The sequence below is a fragment of the Chinchilla lanigera genome, unplaced genomic scaffold, assembly GCF_000276665.1.
Source record: "Chinchilla lanigera isolate Chin_1 unplaced genomic scaffold, ChiLan1.0 scaffold00023, whole genome shotgun sequence".
Classification (NCBI taxonomy): domain Eukaryota; kingdom Metazoa; phylum Chordata; class Mammalia; order Rodentia; family Chinchillidae; genus Chinchilla; species Chinchilla lanigera.
The window spans coordinates 1,553,072-1,570,838 of record NW_004955424.1 but is presented as its reverse complement, the minus strand read 5'-3'; the positions used below and the strand labels follow the sequence as shown (position 1 = coordinate 1,570,838).

The window sequence follows — 17,767 nt, the reverse complement described above, 5'->3', positions numbered from 1 at the left end:
GCTGTCTACCCCAGTCAGGCCATACCACACCACACCAGATTATCGCTGCATCCAGGGGTCACTGCACTCTGTACAACAGGCTAAGCAGAGCTGCATGCATTGCTGTTCGTTAGGTTTGATCCTCCACTGTGAGCACAGTAAAGCTCTCTGTGCTTCTTCTAGTTAGCAGAGGTGTTTATGTTTATTCCAAGTTACCATCTGAGACTGAATTACAAGTGCGAGGTTCTAAGTCTTCACACTTCACCCTCTTTCCTGTGGAGACCCTAATGGCATTCCCAACGGAAGTGGACAATCAGGCCCCTTCTAGTAATCAGGGCAGGAAAGGTGAGTTTCAGCCCCAAACACACTAGTAATTTATTAATTCTTACCCGGATAAAATAATTAATTTACACACCAAGATTTTTGTTCAAGGGTACTTATCTCAGTGATAATGTGAAAAACTCATAAGCAGTCTGTTTAACTGTAAGAACTAGTTAAATAAACTACAATATAGCTAGCCCCCTGTATCCAGAGACTGGACAAACTGTGATCTAAAATATTTGAGAAAAACTTGAATCTGTACTAAACATATACAGATTTTCTTGTCATTATTCCCTGAACACAGTATAGCAACTACTTACACAGTGTTTCCACCGTGCTAGGTATTACAATTTAGAAATGACTTAAAGCATATGGGAAGATGTATGCAGGTTCTATGCAAATACTATACAATATTTTATATGATGGCTTTGAGCATCTTTGGGTTTTGTTACCTCTGTGTGCATGTGTGTGGGGGTGCTGGAGTCAATCCCCTCCGATACTGAGAAACAACTCAACAACCTCATAAATGGAATAATCTGTTGTCACCAGACACTGGATGTAGGTTTGTATTAGCTGACTGCAAAGACATATTTAAATACATTTGGAACGGAATGTGTTGAGGAATAGATTACAAAACAGTACATAGTAAAAGAATTCTGTTTTTTTCCTGAATGTATCTGCACTGGAAACATCAAGAAATATGCACATTAAATTGACACTAGTGGATAACATGTCTGGCAACTGGCTACTGGGTTGAAAACTGTATTTTTTAATTTTCCCAGAATTAAAAATACTACACAACTGAAAGAATAAAATGTAATGAGCTGGGTGTGGTGGCAGGCCTATGATCCCAGCACTCTGAGAGGCTAAGGCAGGTGGATCACAAGTTCAAATCTATCTTACTGAGATCTTGTCTCAAAATAAACAATAAAAATGACTAGGGATATAGCTCAGTGGTAAGGTCCTGGGTTTAATCCCCAGTATCATCATCATAAAAGAGGTAACACAGCTCCCACTGTGGCAGGCCTATGACTGTAAGGTGGGTTTCCCACCATGTCTACGAGCAAGTAAGTCCATAAACCAGAGCCTCGTTTCCACTATTCATGATCCCACAGACAAGACCATCTCCCCACGCATTGTGGTGAATGCTCAACAAGCCACATCTCCTGTTTCCCTCACAGGATCATTGCAGAAGGGCCTAGACTCTGCTCCATGTACCCAGGAGATTGGGCCCTTGCCAATTTTCCAATGTTAACCTTACCCAGCACAGAGAAAAATAGCACACTCTTTTCTATATTGATCACAACTAAACAGTGTGTTCTTACCTCCAGGGAACAAACAAGGGGGCTCCTCTTCCCACTTTAGGATCCCTGATTGCTCTGCCCCAGCAGTGTTTTCAAAAAGTATTGAAGCTACCCACCATGCCAGAGAGGCATGAGTGCCTCTGAAAGGTGGGGGGGCGGTGGCAGGGAATTCAGCAGGTGCTTACAGGACAGAAAGGGGTGCGTATGAAGGTAAGAAATCAGTGTGGAGAACAGAAAACTGTGACGGAGATGTTAAGACAGGGACAGGATAGAAGTGGGGATGGACAGGGTGGCTTGGCACCACGAAGAGGGAGGAAACCTTGGTGAGGAGGGATAGGTGAACAGCACCGAGAAGGAATGAGGCCAGATGCCCTTACAAAAGAAATCTAGTTGTTCCCAAAGGTCAGAGAGCAGGGGCTACGAGCCCCGCACTTACCCAAGGTGAAGCCTCTGTAGAGCTGCAGGTAGGCAGTGAAAAGGCGAGCCAGGCAGGTGAGGACCCTGCCGCTGGTCTCGCCCCCATAGATCTCATAACAGCAGTGGACCAGGCCATAGGCGGAGCTCCCATAGTGCGCCTTGTCCAGCACTCCACAGAGCAGCTCTCCTTCCCTGATGATCACCTGTATGGGGAAAGGCCATCAATACCAGGCTGCAGGTGATGCTTCCTGGGGGAGCCACACTGCCTTCCTCAACTTTGCGTTAACCTCATCCTGTTCATCCCTCTCCTGAGATCTGCCTCCCCTCCTTTATAGAAAGAAGCAGAGAATACGTGAAACTAATTAAATATTTATTTTTTAAATAAAGGAGATGAACACACACAGCCGAACAGTTCTTAATTTTGTTTTGGGGGACTACATATCTCTCTCCTGTGTCCCCCCACCTCCACACTGGAGGTCAATTGCACTTGATTTAGACCTTGTGAATGGAATGGGAACACACATGTACAATTTTGTAACTTTGGCTCATGATTCTCTCCACCGCACCCTGGAGTAACAATAAAACCTCTTTAGTATCCTCTAAGGCTTGAACTTGTATTTTCACAGAAAAGCATTAACTAGAAGCTAATTAAATATTAAGAATTTCTAGCAAGCATCGAGCATATGATCTATGAAGGGAAAGAAAGTGGCAGCTTCAGGTCTGAATGCAGCATCTGTTAAGACTCGACAGGGCTCAGATGGGAGATCAGTTCTGACCTTTCCAAGACAGAAGTGGACACCATCTAAGTGCAACCCCGCCTCTCCTGAGGTACAGCACTGGCTTCTGTGAGCACATCTCCATTTCAGCCTGTTTTAAATCAATCTGTCTACACTAGGGTTAGAAGTCTCCTGTCCACACAGCTGTGTAGCCCTACCTGGGACTCGCACATTGAGTCAGGGTTAAAGCTGGGAACAGGCCGAGGAGTTTCTTGTACCCAGGCTTTCCCCGGGATTTTTGCTTTTCCAGTTAAGTTCAGTGGGATGTAGTCCTCTGGGATTATGTTTATCAGCAGTGTAGACACAACCTGAAGAAATAAAAAGGACAAACTGATGTCAGCAAGAAAAGCTGAGAACTTCCCCTAGGACCTTCTGTCCTACAACACCATTCCTGATGCTTTCAGATAGAACAAGAGAGAGGTCCACCTGTAAAGGCCAAGTCAGTCTTGGTTTTTACCTAAATGACTTAGGAGTGGAAAGAAAAACACACTAGTGAGAACTTCATTGGGATTTTTACTCCCTAAATTAGTGCATCTTAAAGTGAACAATCCTCTAAACCTGAATTCTTGGATATTCCAAAGGAACGTGAGCAAATTAGCAAATTGCTATGGGGTCAAAATAAATGTCTGACTATACAGTTAAAAAAGCAAAGAGTAAGCATGGTTGGGAGAAGTGGTGGGGCTCATTAACACTGGTACTTGCCTGCAGTAAGCCCCAAATGATCAGTCCCTAAGTAAAGTGGAAGGCTGAAAAACATGCCGTAAGAGGCATCTGTGCACCTTCAGGTTACCTCAAAATAGGTGACGATTACTACACCTGTTCCACAACTTTCTCTCTGCAGCACAGCTCTGACTTTCTGGAGGACACCAAGGAAGCCAAGCACACGAAGACTAAAAATTGAGAGCTCTCCTAGTGAAGAGCTTCACGCATAGGGTCTGAGGCTCAACTGAGACACAGGCTGCAGAGGGATGCTCTGGGGACCAGAAGTGACCCAATGTCTACTCTATCACCTTCTGGTCTTGCCCTGTGGGGCACATTCTTATCTTAGCATTGCTCACTTGTCGCTTTCAGGCAGATCCACTCATTCATTTGAAAATTATATATGGAGTGCTTTCTGGGAGCCAGGCATGATGAGAAAAGAAAGTTGCGAACAAATATAGTCTCGGCTCTCCATGTAGCCTTCATTCCCCATGGGAGCCATACTTTAGGGGAAAAAGAAGCAAGGAGAGAGAACTCAGAGGAAAGTTGGGGAGGCAGCAACTGGGATTTTAAATGAAGTGGTCAGGGAAGATCTCTCAGCAAGAAGGTAGTAAGGAAGAGAGCCATGCAGACACTGGATCAGGTTTCTCAGGTAGTGACAGCAAGGACAAAAGCCTTTTGCCTCAGCAAGAAGCAAAGTACTGGGTGGGTTTTGATCTTAGGATTCTGTCTTAGTCAATTTGGGTTACTGCAAAATGCCCTACACTGCACAGCTTACAAATGACAGATATTTATTCCTACAGTTCTGGAGGCTGCAAATGATGAGAACAAAGAAAACTCAGTGTCTGGTGAGGGCCCCACTTTCTAACTCATAGAGACATCCTACTGTGTCCTTACTTGGTGGAAGGGGTCAAGAAGCCCTCTGAGGCTTCTTTTATAAGGACATTAATCCTATTCATGAGGAGTCCTTATAACCTTACCACCCTCTGAAGACCCTACCTTCTAAATGCTTGAGGGTTAGGACTCAACATGGATTTGGGAGAAATGCGGACACTCAGACTTATAAGGTATTCTGATTTAACTCTTAACAGAACAATTGTTCTAGTACATTTCTAGGCTAGACTTTGTGCAAAATAAATGGCTTAGAAAATAGGCCTCCTAAGTGACATGGACAAAAAAGACTTATTTTTCAAGTGCTTATTAAAATGACTGGAGGTTCTATGGCGAAGCATGTCACTGGGTAGGTTTAGCTGACTTCTTGGTAACATGGTGGCCCAAATTAGCTTTTACAGAGCTAAATACCACAAGTAAATTTATCTGACTGGAAATAATAATAGTACTGAAAGGCCAGGGAGTCTTTCCCTTGCCCTAGCTGGGTCAATAGACAGACAGGTCATGTACCCCCAAGCCAGCTGCTAACAGAAGACTGCGAGGGACAGTTTTTCAAGCAGCTGTTCTAGATAGGGCCCAGGCCCAGAGGGCCTCAGCTGTACCAGCAGTAACCACGGGTTGGCTTCAGAATGACAAAATGTGCACGTTTCCACAGATGAGCAGGGTCAGGAGTAGCCAGGCTGGTGTAATAGGCACTAGGGCTGAGGAAGCCATCAGGAGACATGAACTGGTATCAACAGCTCTTTATATATCTCTACCAGCCCTACAAAGTAGCATCACTGTATGAGTACAGTGGGGCAGAACAGTTAAAAAAGCAGCTGTTTTTTCATACATGTGTGCCAGATGCAGGGGACAAACAAGCATAGCATCTTTAAGGCAAACAGACAATACTGTCTTCTCAGCAGAAAATGACCAGAAAGCTCACCCTCTTCATGCCTCTGTTCAGCAGAAGGTCAGCCCTGCAGCACAAGTGCGGTAGGAGATGAGAGCTCTACAGGCTGCACGTCAACCAGAACACCGCATGTACAGTGGGGACCATCAGGCTTGGACATAGTCAGGACTGGAAATTCGGTGTGAAAAGTAACTACAAGACATGTATCTAACCTTCCACACTAGACCTTAGCCAAAAGGCTGAGAAGCAATATTTAACCTCCCCAACAGGGAAATACAGCCTGCCACCTCATTTACAAGATCAAGGGAGCATAAAAAGCATTTGATAAACTCCAATATTATTCCATTATAACACCATGGTATAGACCTAGGAATAGAAAGAAATGCCAACAACCTAATAAAGAGGACGGATCTGTGAAACCCACAGTTAATACACTCAACAGTGAAAAACTAAATGTTTTCTGCCCAAAATCAGGAACAAGACATGGATGCTTGATCTTTTTTTTGAGGCAGAATCTTGCTCTGTAGTTCAGGCTGGTCTTGAACTCATTATGTAGCCCAGGCTGGCCGTGAACTTATGGCAATCCTCTTGCTTTGCCCTCCTGAGTTCTGGGATTATAGGTGTATACCACCGTGCCCTTCCTACTTCTATTCAACAACATACTTGAGGTTCATGCCAGGGAAATCAAGCAAGAAAAGAAATAAAAGGCATCTGGCTTAATGGGCAAAAAAGTAAAACTACCTTTATTTACCAATGACATCATACACAGAAAATCCCTAAGGATCCTAAAAAAATTAGAGCCAGGAAATGACTTCAACAAGGCTGAAGGATATAAGAGCAACGTATAGAAATCGGTAGTACTCTTACACATTAACAATGGTCAAGCTGACAATGAAACTAAGAAAAAAACCCATATATAAGAGCATCAAAAAAAATTTAACCAAACTTCAGTCATAAAATCAACTGAAGACATATATAAAACCTGTGGATTTGAAGACTTACTATTGTTACTATGGCAATACTACCCAACTGCTCTACAGATTCAATACAAATCCTATTAATATTCCAATTGCTAGTTCTGCAGAAATGAAAAAGTTGATCCTAAAATTCATACTACAGATCTATAAAACTGTCAACAGTAAGATGCTGGCATGGTTTCTTAGCTATGACAACAAAATCATGAGCAACAAAATAAAAAGTAAGTTAAAATTTTGTGTGTCAAATGATAAGTAAAAGCCATGGCATTGGAGAAGACATTTATATATCTATTATGTGATATAATCCTAGTAGCCAGACTATATAAAGAACTCTAACAACTCAATAAAAAACAACAACAAAATTAACAAATGGGCAAAGAACTTGAAAAAAATGTTTCTCCAAAGAAATTACAAATGGCCAGGAAGCACATGAAAAGATGCTCAATAGGGCTGGGGATTTAGCTCAGTGGCACAGTGCCTGCCTGACAAGCACAAGGTCATGAGTTCGGTTCCCGGTACTGGAAAAAAAAAAAAAAGTATGGCCTCAGAAAAGATGCTCAATATCATCATTCATTAGGAAAATGCAATGGAAATATGACCTACCACTTCATATATGCCATAAAACCAGAACAAAACAAAAAAATAAGTACTGCTGAAGGTATGGAGAAACTAGAACCCACACATATAGCTGGTAGGAATGTAAAATGGTATGGCTACTCTGAAAAACTTTGCAGGATCCTCAAAAAAAGTTAAACACAGAATTACAATATAAGCCAGTAATTGCATTCTTAGCTAAGAGAACAGAAATCACAGGTTCACAGAAAAAATGTTAGATAAATGTTCATTGCAGTTTTATCTGTAGTATTCTCAAAGTCAAAACATTCCCAATTACCCTGTTACTAGCTAAAAAGGGATAAACATATATGGTATATCCATAGAATAGAGTATCATTCAGCTGTAAAAAGGAATGAATTATTATATGCTATAGCACAAATGAGTCTTGAAAACATTATACTAAATAAAAAGTCACAAAAGATCATATAGTGAATAACACCATTTATGTGAAATGTCCAAATGATGCAAATTCATACAGACAGAAATGGTGCCAGAGGATGAGTTAAGGGAGGAACTGGGACTGACTGCTAATAGACAGCAGTCTTTTGGGGTGGTAGAAATGTTCTGCAATTAGTGCTAATAGTTGTACACCATGGTACAGTAAAATATACTAAAAAGCAGTGATTTATACACCTTGAAATAAATTTCATATAAATATGGATTGTAAGATGTTTTAGATCCCTTCTTGCACTAATAGCCTAGAAGTATAAAATTAACTTCTTTGTCATAAACTATACCAAGGAGAAAAGACGAACTGCAATACACTTTTAGATAGTAAAAGGGATGCAATATCTATGAGAATTATAATTTAAAACATTTCATATAGGAAGACTATATATAGGAAAAATATTATAAAAAATTAAATGGATTTATTTTAAGAAAGTTTTAGTGAACATAGAGGCAAAAATACTTAGCAATATTCTAGCAAACAGAAAGCAACAAATCACCAAAACAACATACATCATGACCAAGTAGGCTTCATCCCAGGAATGCAAGGATGGTTCAACATGCACAAATCAATAAATGTAAGCAAAGTGATAAATGTAATACATCATACACACAGAAGGACAAAAATCATATGATCATCTCAATAGATGTAGAAAAGGTCTCTGACAAAATCTAATATCCATTTATTGTAAATACCCTAAAGAAAGCTGGGCATGGTGGCGCACATCTGTAATTCCAGCACTCAGGAGGCTCAGGCAGGAGGATCGCTGCAAGTTCAATGCCAGCCTTGGCTACAAAGTGAGCTCAAGACCAGTCTGAACTGCATAGTGAGACCCTGTCTCAAAAAAACCAAAAACCAAACAAACAAAAAAACCCCCAAAACCTAAAGAAAATAGGTATAGAGGGACCTTATCTCAATCTGGTAAAATTATGACAAATGTACTGCCAAATATGGAAAAACTGAAGCTTTCCTTCAAAATCAGGAATACCACTCCTGTTCAAATCATTATTGCCACTCCTGTTCAAATTATTAGCCAGAGCAATTATGCAAGAGAAAGAAATAAAAGAAAAATATTATAGGAGAAGAATTCAAATTGTCATTTTTTGCAGATGATATTATCCTCAACATAGAAGCCTCCCCCAAAATCCTGCTAAAAGACTCCTAGAATTAATACAAATTCAGCAATGTAGCAGGATTAAAACACACACACACACACACACACACACACACACACACACACACAAATCAATAGCATTCCCATACACCAATAATGAACTCATGGAGAAAGACATTAGGAGAACAATACCATACTCAACAGTATCAGGAAAAATTAAATACTTAGAAATTAATCTAACCAAGGAAGGAAAAGACCTCCACAGTACTCTGAAAAAGGAGATCAAGGAGGACATTAAAAAATGGAAAACTAAACTGGGCATGGTGGCACATGCCTCTAATTCCAACTCTCTGGGAGCTGAGCCAGGAGGACTTGCGAGTTCGAGACCAGCCTGGGCTACAAAGTGAGCTCAAGGACAGCCTGAACTGCACAGTTGAGACCCTGTCTCAAAAAAGACAAAAAAAAAAAAAAAAAAAAAGGAAAACTACCTCTTTTTCCTGGATAGGAAGTACCAACGTTGTCAAAATAATTGTATTACTAAAAGAGATATATAAACTTAATGTAATCCCAATCAAAATAGCAATAGCATTCCTTGCAGAAGAAAACAGTTGTACCATTCACATGTAACCAGAAGAGACCCAGAAAAGCAAGAGCAATTCCAGGGAACAAGAGCAAATGCAAGAGACATCACAATCCCAGATTTCAAATTATATTACAAAGCAACAGTGATAAATACAGCATGGTACCAGCACAGAAAAACACATGAGGATCAATGGAACAGATTAGAGGATGCAGAAACAACCCCAGACGCATTCAGCTATCTGATCTTTGACCAAGTCAACAACATGCTGAAGGAAAGACAGTTTCTTTAATAAATGGTACTGGGGAGACTATCCATATGCAGAAGACTGAAGCTAGACTCATATACCTCACCATCAACTAAAACAAAATCAAAATGGATCAAAGACAGAAAGAAAATAGAAAATAATCTGCTGGAAGACAAAATAGGTAAGATTTCTGAAGACATAAATACAGGCAAAGACTTTCTGAACAGTACCCCAATTGCACTAGAAATAATATCAAGAATCAACAAATGGAATCTTATCTAATTAAAAAGCTTCTACACAGCAAAGGCAACAACAAACAGTGAAAAAGACAACCTACACAATGGGAAAAACTTTTTCTCAGCTCCTCTATGGATAGGGGACTAACATCTAAAACACAAAAAAATTATTCCCCAAAATAAAAGACCCAATCAAAAAATGGACAACTGAACAGACACCTCTCAGAAGAATTACAAATGACCAATAAATACATGACAAAATGTTCAACATCTTTGGCTGTTAGAGAAATGCAAGTTAAAACAATGAGATTCTATCTTACTCCAGACTATCATCGAAAAATCAAATAGTAACAAATGCTGGCAAGGCTGTGGGGAAAAAGGAACCCTTACACTATTGGTGGAAATATAAACTATTACAACCACTATGGAAATTAGTATGGAGATTCCTCAAAAATTAAAACTAGAAACTCCATTTGATGCAGCTTTTCCCCTTCTAAATATCTTTCCAAAAGAGTTAAAGACATCACATTACAGTGACACATCCATACCCATGTTTATAGCAAGCAGCTCAACTCAAAATAGCTACATCTTGAAAGTGGCCCATCTGTCCAGTAACAGATGAGTTGATAACAGAAATGAGCTACCTATATACAATGAAATACTATTCTATTATAAAGAAGGATAAACGAGTAATTTGTTGGAAAATGATTGTATCTTGAGACCATGTCAAGTGAAATCACACACACAAGCTTAAATATTGCATAGTTTCTTTTTTAATGAGAAACCCAAAGTATAAATAAAGAGCAAAATAAAAGATAATAGGATACAGGAAGATAGATCTTTTACAAAAGGGAAGGGGATCAAGAGGTAGAAGTGGCGAGGGAATAAAAAATTAAGATGTGTTATGTACATGTACCAACTCCCTACAATAGTATCATTACGTACGACAAACATGTACTAATAAATTTTTAAAAAGCGTTTTGAAATGTGACTATGACCAGCAATCATACTTCCTGAATTTGTCTAAAAGATACACCCATGAAAGTAAGGTAGTACACACAAAAACAGGTAGGAAGAGCAAATGCCAAGTGAAAATCTAATGCCTGCTAATGGACAGTTAAATCAACTACAATGCATTCGTATCACTGAATACAACACAGGAAGGGTTGAAAGGAATAAAGTGGAGCTACATATACAGACACACTACATGACCATAATACATCAATGGAATTGAGTAAGTCACAAAGCAATTACAAAAAGATTTTATCTACCTAGCACATGAGAACAGTTAGGTGAACTTCTCGTCATATCCGGGATGTTAAAAAGACTGCTTAACAAGGATGAGAAAAGGGATCTCTCTCTCTGTAACATATGGAATTTACTTGAATCCTGATTCAAACAAAGAAACAGAAAAAAAGGAACAAAGAATATAATCTACCAATAGAATGCAGAAGTAGCCTCTCTTTCCTCTAGAAGTAACTACTATCTTGGACTTTTAAAGTAATTTTATCCTTGCCCTTGATGGTTTTACCACCCAAATGTGCACCCAAAGACAGTCTAGTTTAGTCTTGCCCATTTAGAACAAGTTAGTATGTCTCTTAGGTCTCTATAGCTTTCCACTTCACCTCTTCCTTTTCCTTACGATTTATCTTTTGAAGAACCTGGCGCATTTGTTCTGTACTATATCTATCCTCTGGTCCAGGTGTTCTGTTTTCTGGCAGTAAGGATTGAACCCGAGGCCTTTTGGACTACGTATCTGTGGTTCACATTCACATACTCTTTCCTGCCCTGTATTTCCTAGAAACTGGCAACTGGATGCAGAGGCTTGACTACACTCAGCTTCCTTTCCATTGGCAATGCCATGCGGGTGGAGATATGCTCTTTATTTTTTTGCAAAAAAGAACTTTTATACACTGTTGGTTGGAATATAAATGAGTACATCCATTATGAAAAATAGCATAGAAGTTCCTAAAAAAACTATAAAAGAACTATCATGAGATTCAGCTACCCCATTATGTGCAATATCCAAAGGCAAAGAATCAGTATGTCAAAGAGCTATGTGCACTCCTATGTCTACTGCAGCACTACTGACAGTGGACAAGATACAGAATCAACCCGGATGTCAAGGGACAAATGAGTGGATCAAGAAAATGCAGTATATGTACACAATGGAATATTATCCAGTGTAAGGCAGAATAAAAGCCTGTCATCTGCAGCAAAATTGATGAATCTGGATGACATCATGCATGAACTGAAATAAGCCAGGCAGAAAAGGGCAAATATCACATTTCTCATTTGTAGAAGCCAAAACAGTTGACTTCATAGAAATAGGAAGTAGAATGGGGATAGCAGAGGCCGGGAAGGCTGAGGGAGGCAGATAGAGAAAAAATGATTAACGGGTATAGGGGTGCAGCTGAACGGAAGGAATAGCTTAATGTTCCACAGCATGGTAGGGTAACCATGGTTAATAATTAATTGTATATTTCAAAATAGCTGCTAGGATTTTGAATGTTCCCATCACAAAAAAACGGTAAATACTGGAGGTGATGGACATTACTATTATCCTTATCTGTTCATGTATTGTATACATGAATACATGTATAATACATGTATGTATTATATAAATAATTATTTCATGTCAACTGAAAAAAAAACCCTAAAGACAATAAAGACCAACTGACTAGAGTAAAAAAAGAAAAAAAAAAAAGCCAAAAACCAGCCTGATATAATTCTTTTGGGAGGAGCTGGTTGTTCATTTAAAGTAAACTATCTCACAGACTAGACAAAACTGAAGTCCATGTGCCCCGTAATGAAAAAAATGCATGTCTCAGGTACTAGGATGTCACAGTGATTTTTTAATACAAATTTAAAATTAAATCTTGGTTTATGGTTCTTCTGAGCAGAGGATGGTATATTATTCCATTCTTTTCTATGTGTGTGTGTGTGTGTGTGTGTGTGTGTGTATAAAATGGAGCTGGGGATGGAGGAATTTTCTTTTACATTTCTGATTTTTACTTAACAACAAGCTTGTATAGTTTAAAAAATGTAAAGAACAGAGATCTAATAGCTACATTTGTCAGACAATACACAAAAATTAACTGTACTTTTACATATATCAACTGTAAACAACTAGAAAATTTAGTAAACAATATCACTTCCAAGACAATACCTAGGAGTGAAACAAGGTATGACTAAAAAATAGTGTACTTAAATTAAAAAAAAAAATTACAGTAAAAGACACACTGCCATTAATCCTCCTCAAACTACTCTCCATCCCTGCTTCAAACACACTTGTTCCATTTTTCTTGCCATGTTTTGAAGCAATTCTAGAAATCTTTCATGAATGTCTTTAAGTTGTGCTATTATGGCTGCCTTAATGGTATTTTTGACTTGGGGAAGAGCAGAAGCTGCATGGTGCAGATCCAGTGACTCAAGTAGATGAGGATACACCATCATGTTTTTACGAGCCTCTCTTTCTACTGGATGGTACTCAACAGCTGTATTCAACATATTTTTTTAATCACACCTCGTAAACACACGAGAACTTTTTAGAAGTGTTTTAGAAAGTGGCATAAGTATAGAATAAGTACATTCAAAGAAAGGGAGAGTATTTTGAAGGGATTAAGGGCAATGTGTCTTTTACTGTAATAAATGTTTTAAAGCATTCATATTTTTCCATTACCCCTTGCCTATGAGATATCCAGTCCCAGACTGGGCAGCCCCATCACTTTGGACTCTGCTAAGGGCACCAGATGGAAATGGCAGGGAATGTGTGGCAGAACAAACTGATCACACCACAACAAGAAGCAAATGAATGAGTGAATGAATGAAGACTGAACATCCTGAGAGACTCAGGTCCCACAATCCCTCCAATGACTGAAGGACTTCCTATGAGGCCCCACCTCTGAAAAGCAGGTAATACCTCCTAATACCAGGCTGTTGGGGACCAGGTTTTAACACATGGACCTCTGGGGGATACTACCCTTATTCAAACCATAACATAATATAATCTAATAACATCCTAGCAGATTTATATCCAAGACAATTTTGAACAAATCTGGAGACTTTTTCTTTAAGAAGTTCAATTTAATATAAAGCTACAGTGATTAAGACAGTGCAGCACTGGTGCAATGGAACCAAAAAGACAAACAGAACACAGTCCCAAAACAGAACCATACATATAACAGCTACTCAATTTATGACACAGGAGATACCAAGGAGCTGTAGAGAAACAGGCTGTTAAACAAATGATATTGTATTAACTGAATATTCAGAGAATCTTCACTCTTTACCTCACTTCATGCACATCCACAAAAATCATCCCTAGACAGAGAAAAGACCTAAGGATGAAAGCTAGAACAATAAAGCTACCAGACAATAATGCAGGGCAATACCTTTAAGATCTAGGGGCAGGGAAATAGTTCTTATATATAGGAGAAGTAAATGTAAAAGGCAAAGAGTAAGGAATTGTGTTACATTAAAATAAAGAACAGACCATTAGAAAGTGGCATTAGATAAAAGAATGAAAAGGTTAGCCATCAAGTAGGTTTTACAATCCATATATCTCACTCTTACGTAGGGCTATGGCTATACAGCTCAGTGGTAGGGCATATGCTTGGACCTGGGTTCAATTCCCAGCACCAAATCCACCCCTTCCCCAAACAAACTTATTACTTATCAATAAGAAAATGATATATAATAGAAAACAGGCAAAAGACTTGATAGGTACTTCACAAAAGACTGACACCTAAATGGCCAATAAGCACTAAGAAGAGTTGCTCAATCTCTACTGTTATTAAGGAAATGCAAATTAAAATGGTAAGAAACGACTATATACTCATCCAGAAAGCTAAAAGTAAGCAAACAGACCAAAAAACAAAAACAACACAGCATAACAGTAATGTTAAGTTCTACTGAGAACAGGAGCATCCAGAACTCTACACCCTGCTGGTACAAGTGTGTATTACTACAATCATTCTAGAAATCCATTAAACTATTGAAGTTAGGTATGTGTCTTATGCCCCAGCAATCCCACAATCCCACCCCTTGGTATTAGCTCACTGAAATGCATATATATGCTCAATAAAAGACATGTGCAACAATGTTCATAGTAGCTCTATTTGTAACAGCCAACTGAAGACAACCCAGATGTCCACTAATAGTAAAATGGAGAGATGGCATACTCATACACTGGAGTATTACAAAGCAATGAAAATGAATTAAATTGTTATATTGATGACATGAGTGACTCACACACAATATTTACCATATGATTCTACTTTTATGAAGTTCAAGAAAAGATACACTTATACATGTAGTGTTGGAAGTCAGGTTAGCAGTTATCTTTGGTGGTATGTGGGAGAAGGCATGTGTTTACAGCTCATGTCTAGATGGCCTCCCAAAGCCTCATGCAGTCATAGGTGGGGCTTTCTCAGAGGTGGCTGGATCTAGAGTATGTGATGTTGAGAATAAGGGTGTGTGATTACTCAAATCACTCCACTGACTGGTTTGGCATCGCCCTAATCCTCAGTAGTCTAGATACAACATAAAAGGGGCAGAAAGATGCTGTTAAGGTCTCTCCCTTGTTGCTTCTGCTGTCTTCTGCCCACATGAACTGCTCTCCTGTGTGAAGCCACCTGCCCCGGAACCAGCTGATCATGGACTGAAACCTCTACAAACCTCTGTGTGCTAAATAACCCTTTCCCCCTTTAACTTTTGGTATCAGGTATTTTGTCTCAGTAATGAGAAAAGTAACTAAGACAGCGTGGAAGGAGTGGCGGGGGAGAGTTTTCAAAGGTATATTCACCTTGTGAACACTCAATGGGCTGTATGCTTGAGATCTGCATGCTTTTTCAACAGATGATGGGAGACCCTGATTCATAGAAAGAAGGCAAAGTATGATTTGTCCTGAAGAAAGACACTAAGATTTTATTTCTGGGATGGTGGAAAGAAACTTCCTAAGTTCTTCCTTTCCAAATTCTAAACATGGCTTTTCTCTGTAGAACTAGACTAAGCCACTAAACAAATTCCTGGGCAGTGTAGTCATTCTTGCCCTTTTCACCTATTTGCAAAGAAATAGCCTATTCCAAGCTTTTGGGAAATACTGAAAAATCTCAACTCTGCCAGCAGTAAAACCTGAGTCTGTTTTCTAATTTTACTTAGCCCAGAAATACTAAAAATGAAACCAAATCATCCTTAACATGAACAAAATTCTCTTACTTTGATTTTTTTATGCCAAATGTCTCCTCATATACATTTTATTATGGTTACAGCTGTGACTACATAGAATTGTGTCTACTTCTTTTAGTGTTATGTCAGAGCATTTCCCCACATTGTCACTTGGCCTTGTAAAACCATGATTTTTAATTGCTATGTAATATTTAGCAAATGAATGTGCCAAAATTTACTTTGTCCTGATGTTGAGTAACCTTTTAATAATATTCAACAACTATAAACCATCATATAGTAGCTTTTCTTTCGATTATTTCGTTAGGCTGGATTCCCAGATCGAAGCGAATAACCGTATGTTTGTCCATGGATATATACTCTTGGCCACTATTTGATTCTGTTTTGAACATCCTACTTTCTGTTTAAACAACATACTGTTAAATTCTAGATAATTACATAAGATTTAAAATCCATTAACTTCCCAGGTAATCTGAGATGGCTTATAAAATGAAGACATACAAGTAGCAATAAAAGTAGACAAATACAAACAGCAAACTAAATCAGGAATGGCAAACTAGGGCATATACACCAGATCTGGTCTACCACTTGTTTTTGTAAGTAACAGTTAAAATTGGTTCACAGCCACGCTCATTCATTTATATGTTGTCTATAGATGCTCTGATGTTACAATGGCAGAGAGAATGACTGCAACTGAGACTTTATGATCAACGAAGCTAAAAATATTTACCTTTTTTTTTTTTAAACAGAAAAAGACACCAATCCCTGAACTATGTACAGATTTTTAACTTTTTTTTTTTTTTGGTTTTTCTCCGGTACTGGGAACCGAACTCACGACCTTGCGCTTGCCAGGCAGGCGCTTTTGCCGCTGAGCTAAATCCCCAGCCCCCAGATTTTTAACTTAAACTGCAAAATTTTCCATCTATCCTGTTAAATTTATTTCTGGTCAAGATAGAGCAATGGTGACCTGACTTACCTTCCCAGAAGAAATAACAAAAACAAAAGCAACATGAATCTGCAGCAGTTTTTAAGACACTGAGCATCAGCAATAAAGGACAGAGATCAACAAGGATAAACAGTAGACTTGATAGCCAAATACCGTTTCCAAATCTCAATACATTTAAAGGGATTGAAGTCATTCAATCATCTCTTGCCATGGTGTAATTAAAATGGAAATCAGTAACTAAAATATCTAGAAATACCTAAAATTTGGAAGCCAAATAATGTACTTATAAGTAATTCATGGTCAAAAAAGTCAAAAGGGAAATTAGAATTCTTAAGTGGACAAACGTAAACATACTAAATATAACTTGCAGCACACCTCTTAAGCAGAACATAAGGAACCTAATAAAATGCATATATCAAAAAAGAAAAGGATCTGAATACTTCAGTTTCAACTTGAATTAGAAAAAATAAAACCCAAAGTAAATGAAGAAAAATAATAAGTCTGAGTGAATCAATGAATTAGAAAACAACAACAAAAAAATAGAGAACAAAACAAAAAAATACAGAACAAAAGAAAAAAAAACAAAGAATAGTAATGAATAATTGGTACCTCAGTTCACTGACTCAATTTTCTCCATGATTCTTGTTGCAAACTGAGCTCAACAAGAACTGGCAACACTAAATCAAACCACTGAATTTGGTTTGGTTCTTATCTGAGTCAATCTGCAACCAGAACTGGGGAAAGAATAAAGTCTGTGAACCAATGTACCACTATAAAACTAGCTCTTTGGGGCTGGGGATATAGCTCAGTGGCATAAGCGCCTGCCTGGCAAGCGCAAGGTCGTGAGTTCGATCCCCGGTACCGCAAAAAAAACACAAAAAAACCAAAAACCAAAAACCTAGCTCTCTGCTACCATAAAACGGTTGAACCTCCAGCCAAACTGATCAGAAAATCAGAGAAAAAACACAAATGATCAATGCCAAGAACGAGAGAGATGCCAGCACTTGGGTGGCTGGGACAAGAGGATCATTATGACTGGCCTGGGCTACACAGCGAGTTAAGACCAGCCTGAACTACACAGTGAGATTCTGTCTCAAAAAAACTTAAAAAAAATTAAAAAAAGAATGAGATGACATCAC

General features: G+C 38.7%; 1 protein-coding gene across 2 annotated transcripts in view; it reads right to left on the bottom strand.

Annotated features, from left to right (window-relative positions):
- Polr1a (polymerase (RNA) I polypeptide A, 194kDa) overlaps window positions 1-17,767 on the bottom strand; it is an 87,134-nt gene that overhangs the window by 24,230 nt on the left and 45,137 nt on the right. For both annotated transcript variants that reach the window (XM_005385408.1, XM_005385411.1), the window contains exons 15-16: window positions 2,956-3,105; window positions 2,041-2,224 (exon numbers count right to left, since the gene is read on the bottom strand). In XM_005385408.1, the coding sequence (XP_005385465.1) occupies window positions 2,041-2,224; window positions 2,956-3,105 (334 nt within the window). The remainder of the gene's footprint in view (window positions 1-2,040; window positions 2,225-2,955; window positions 3,106-17,767) is intronic.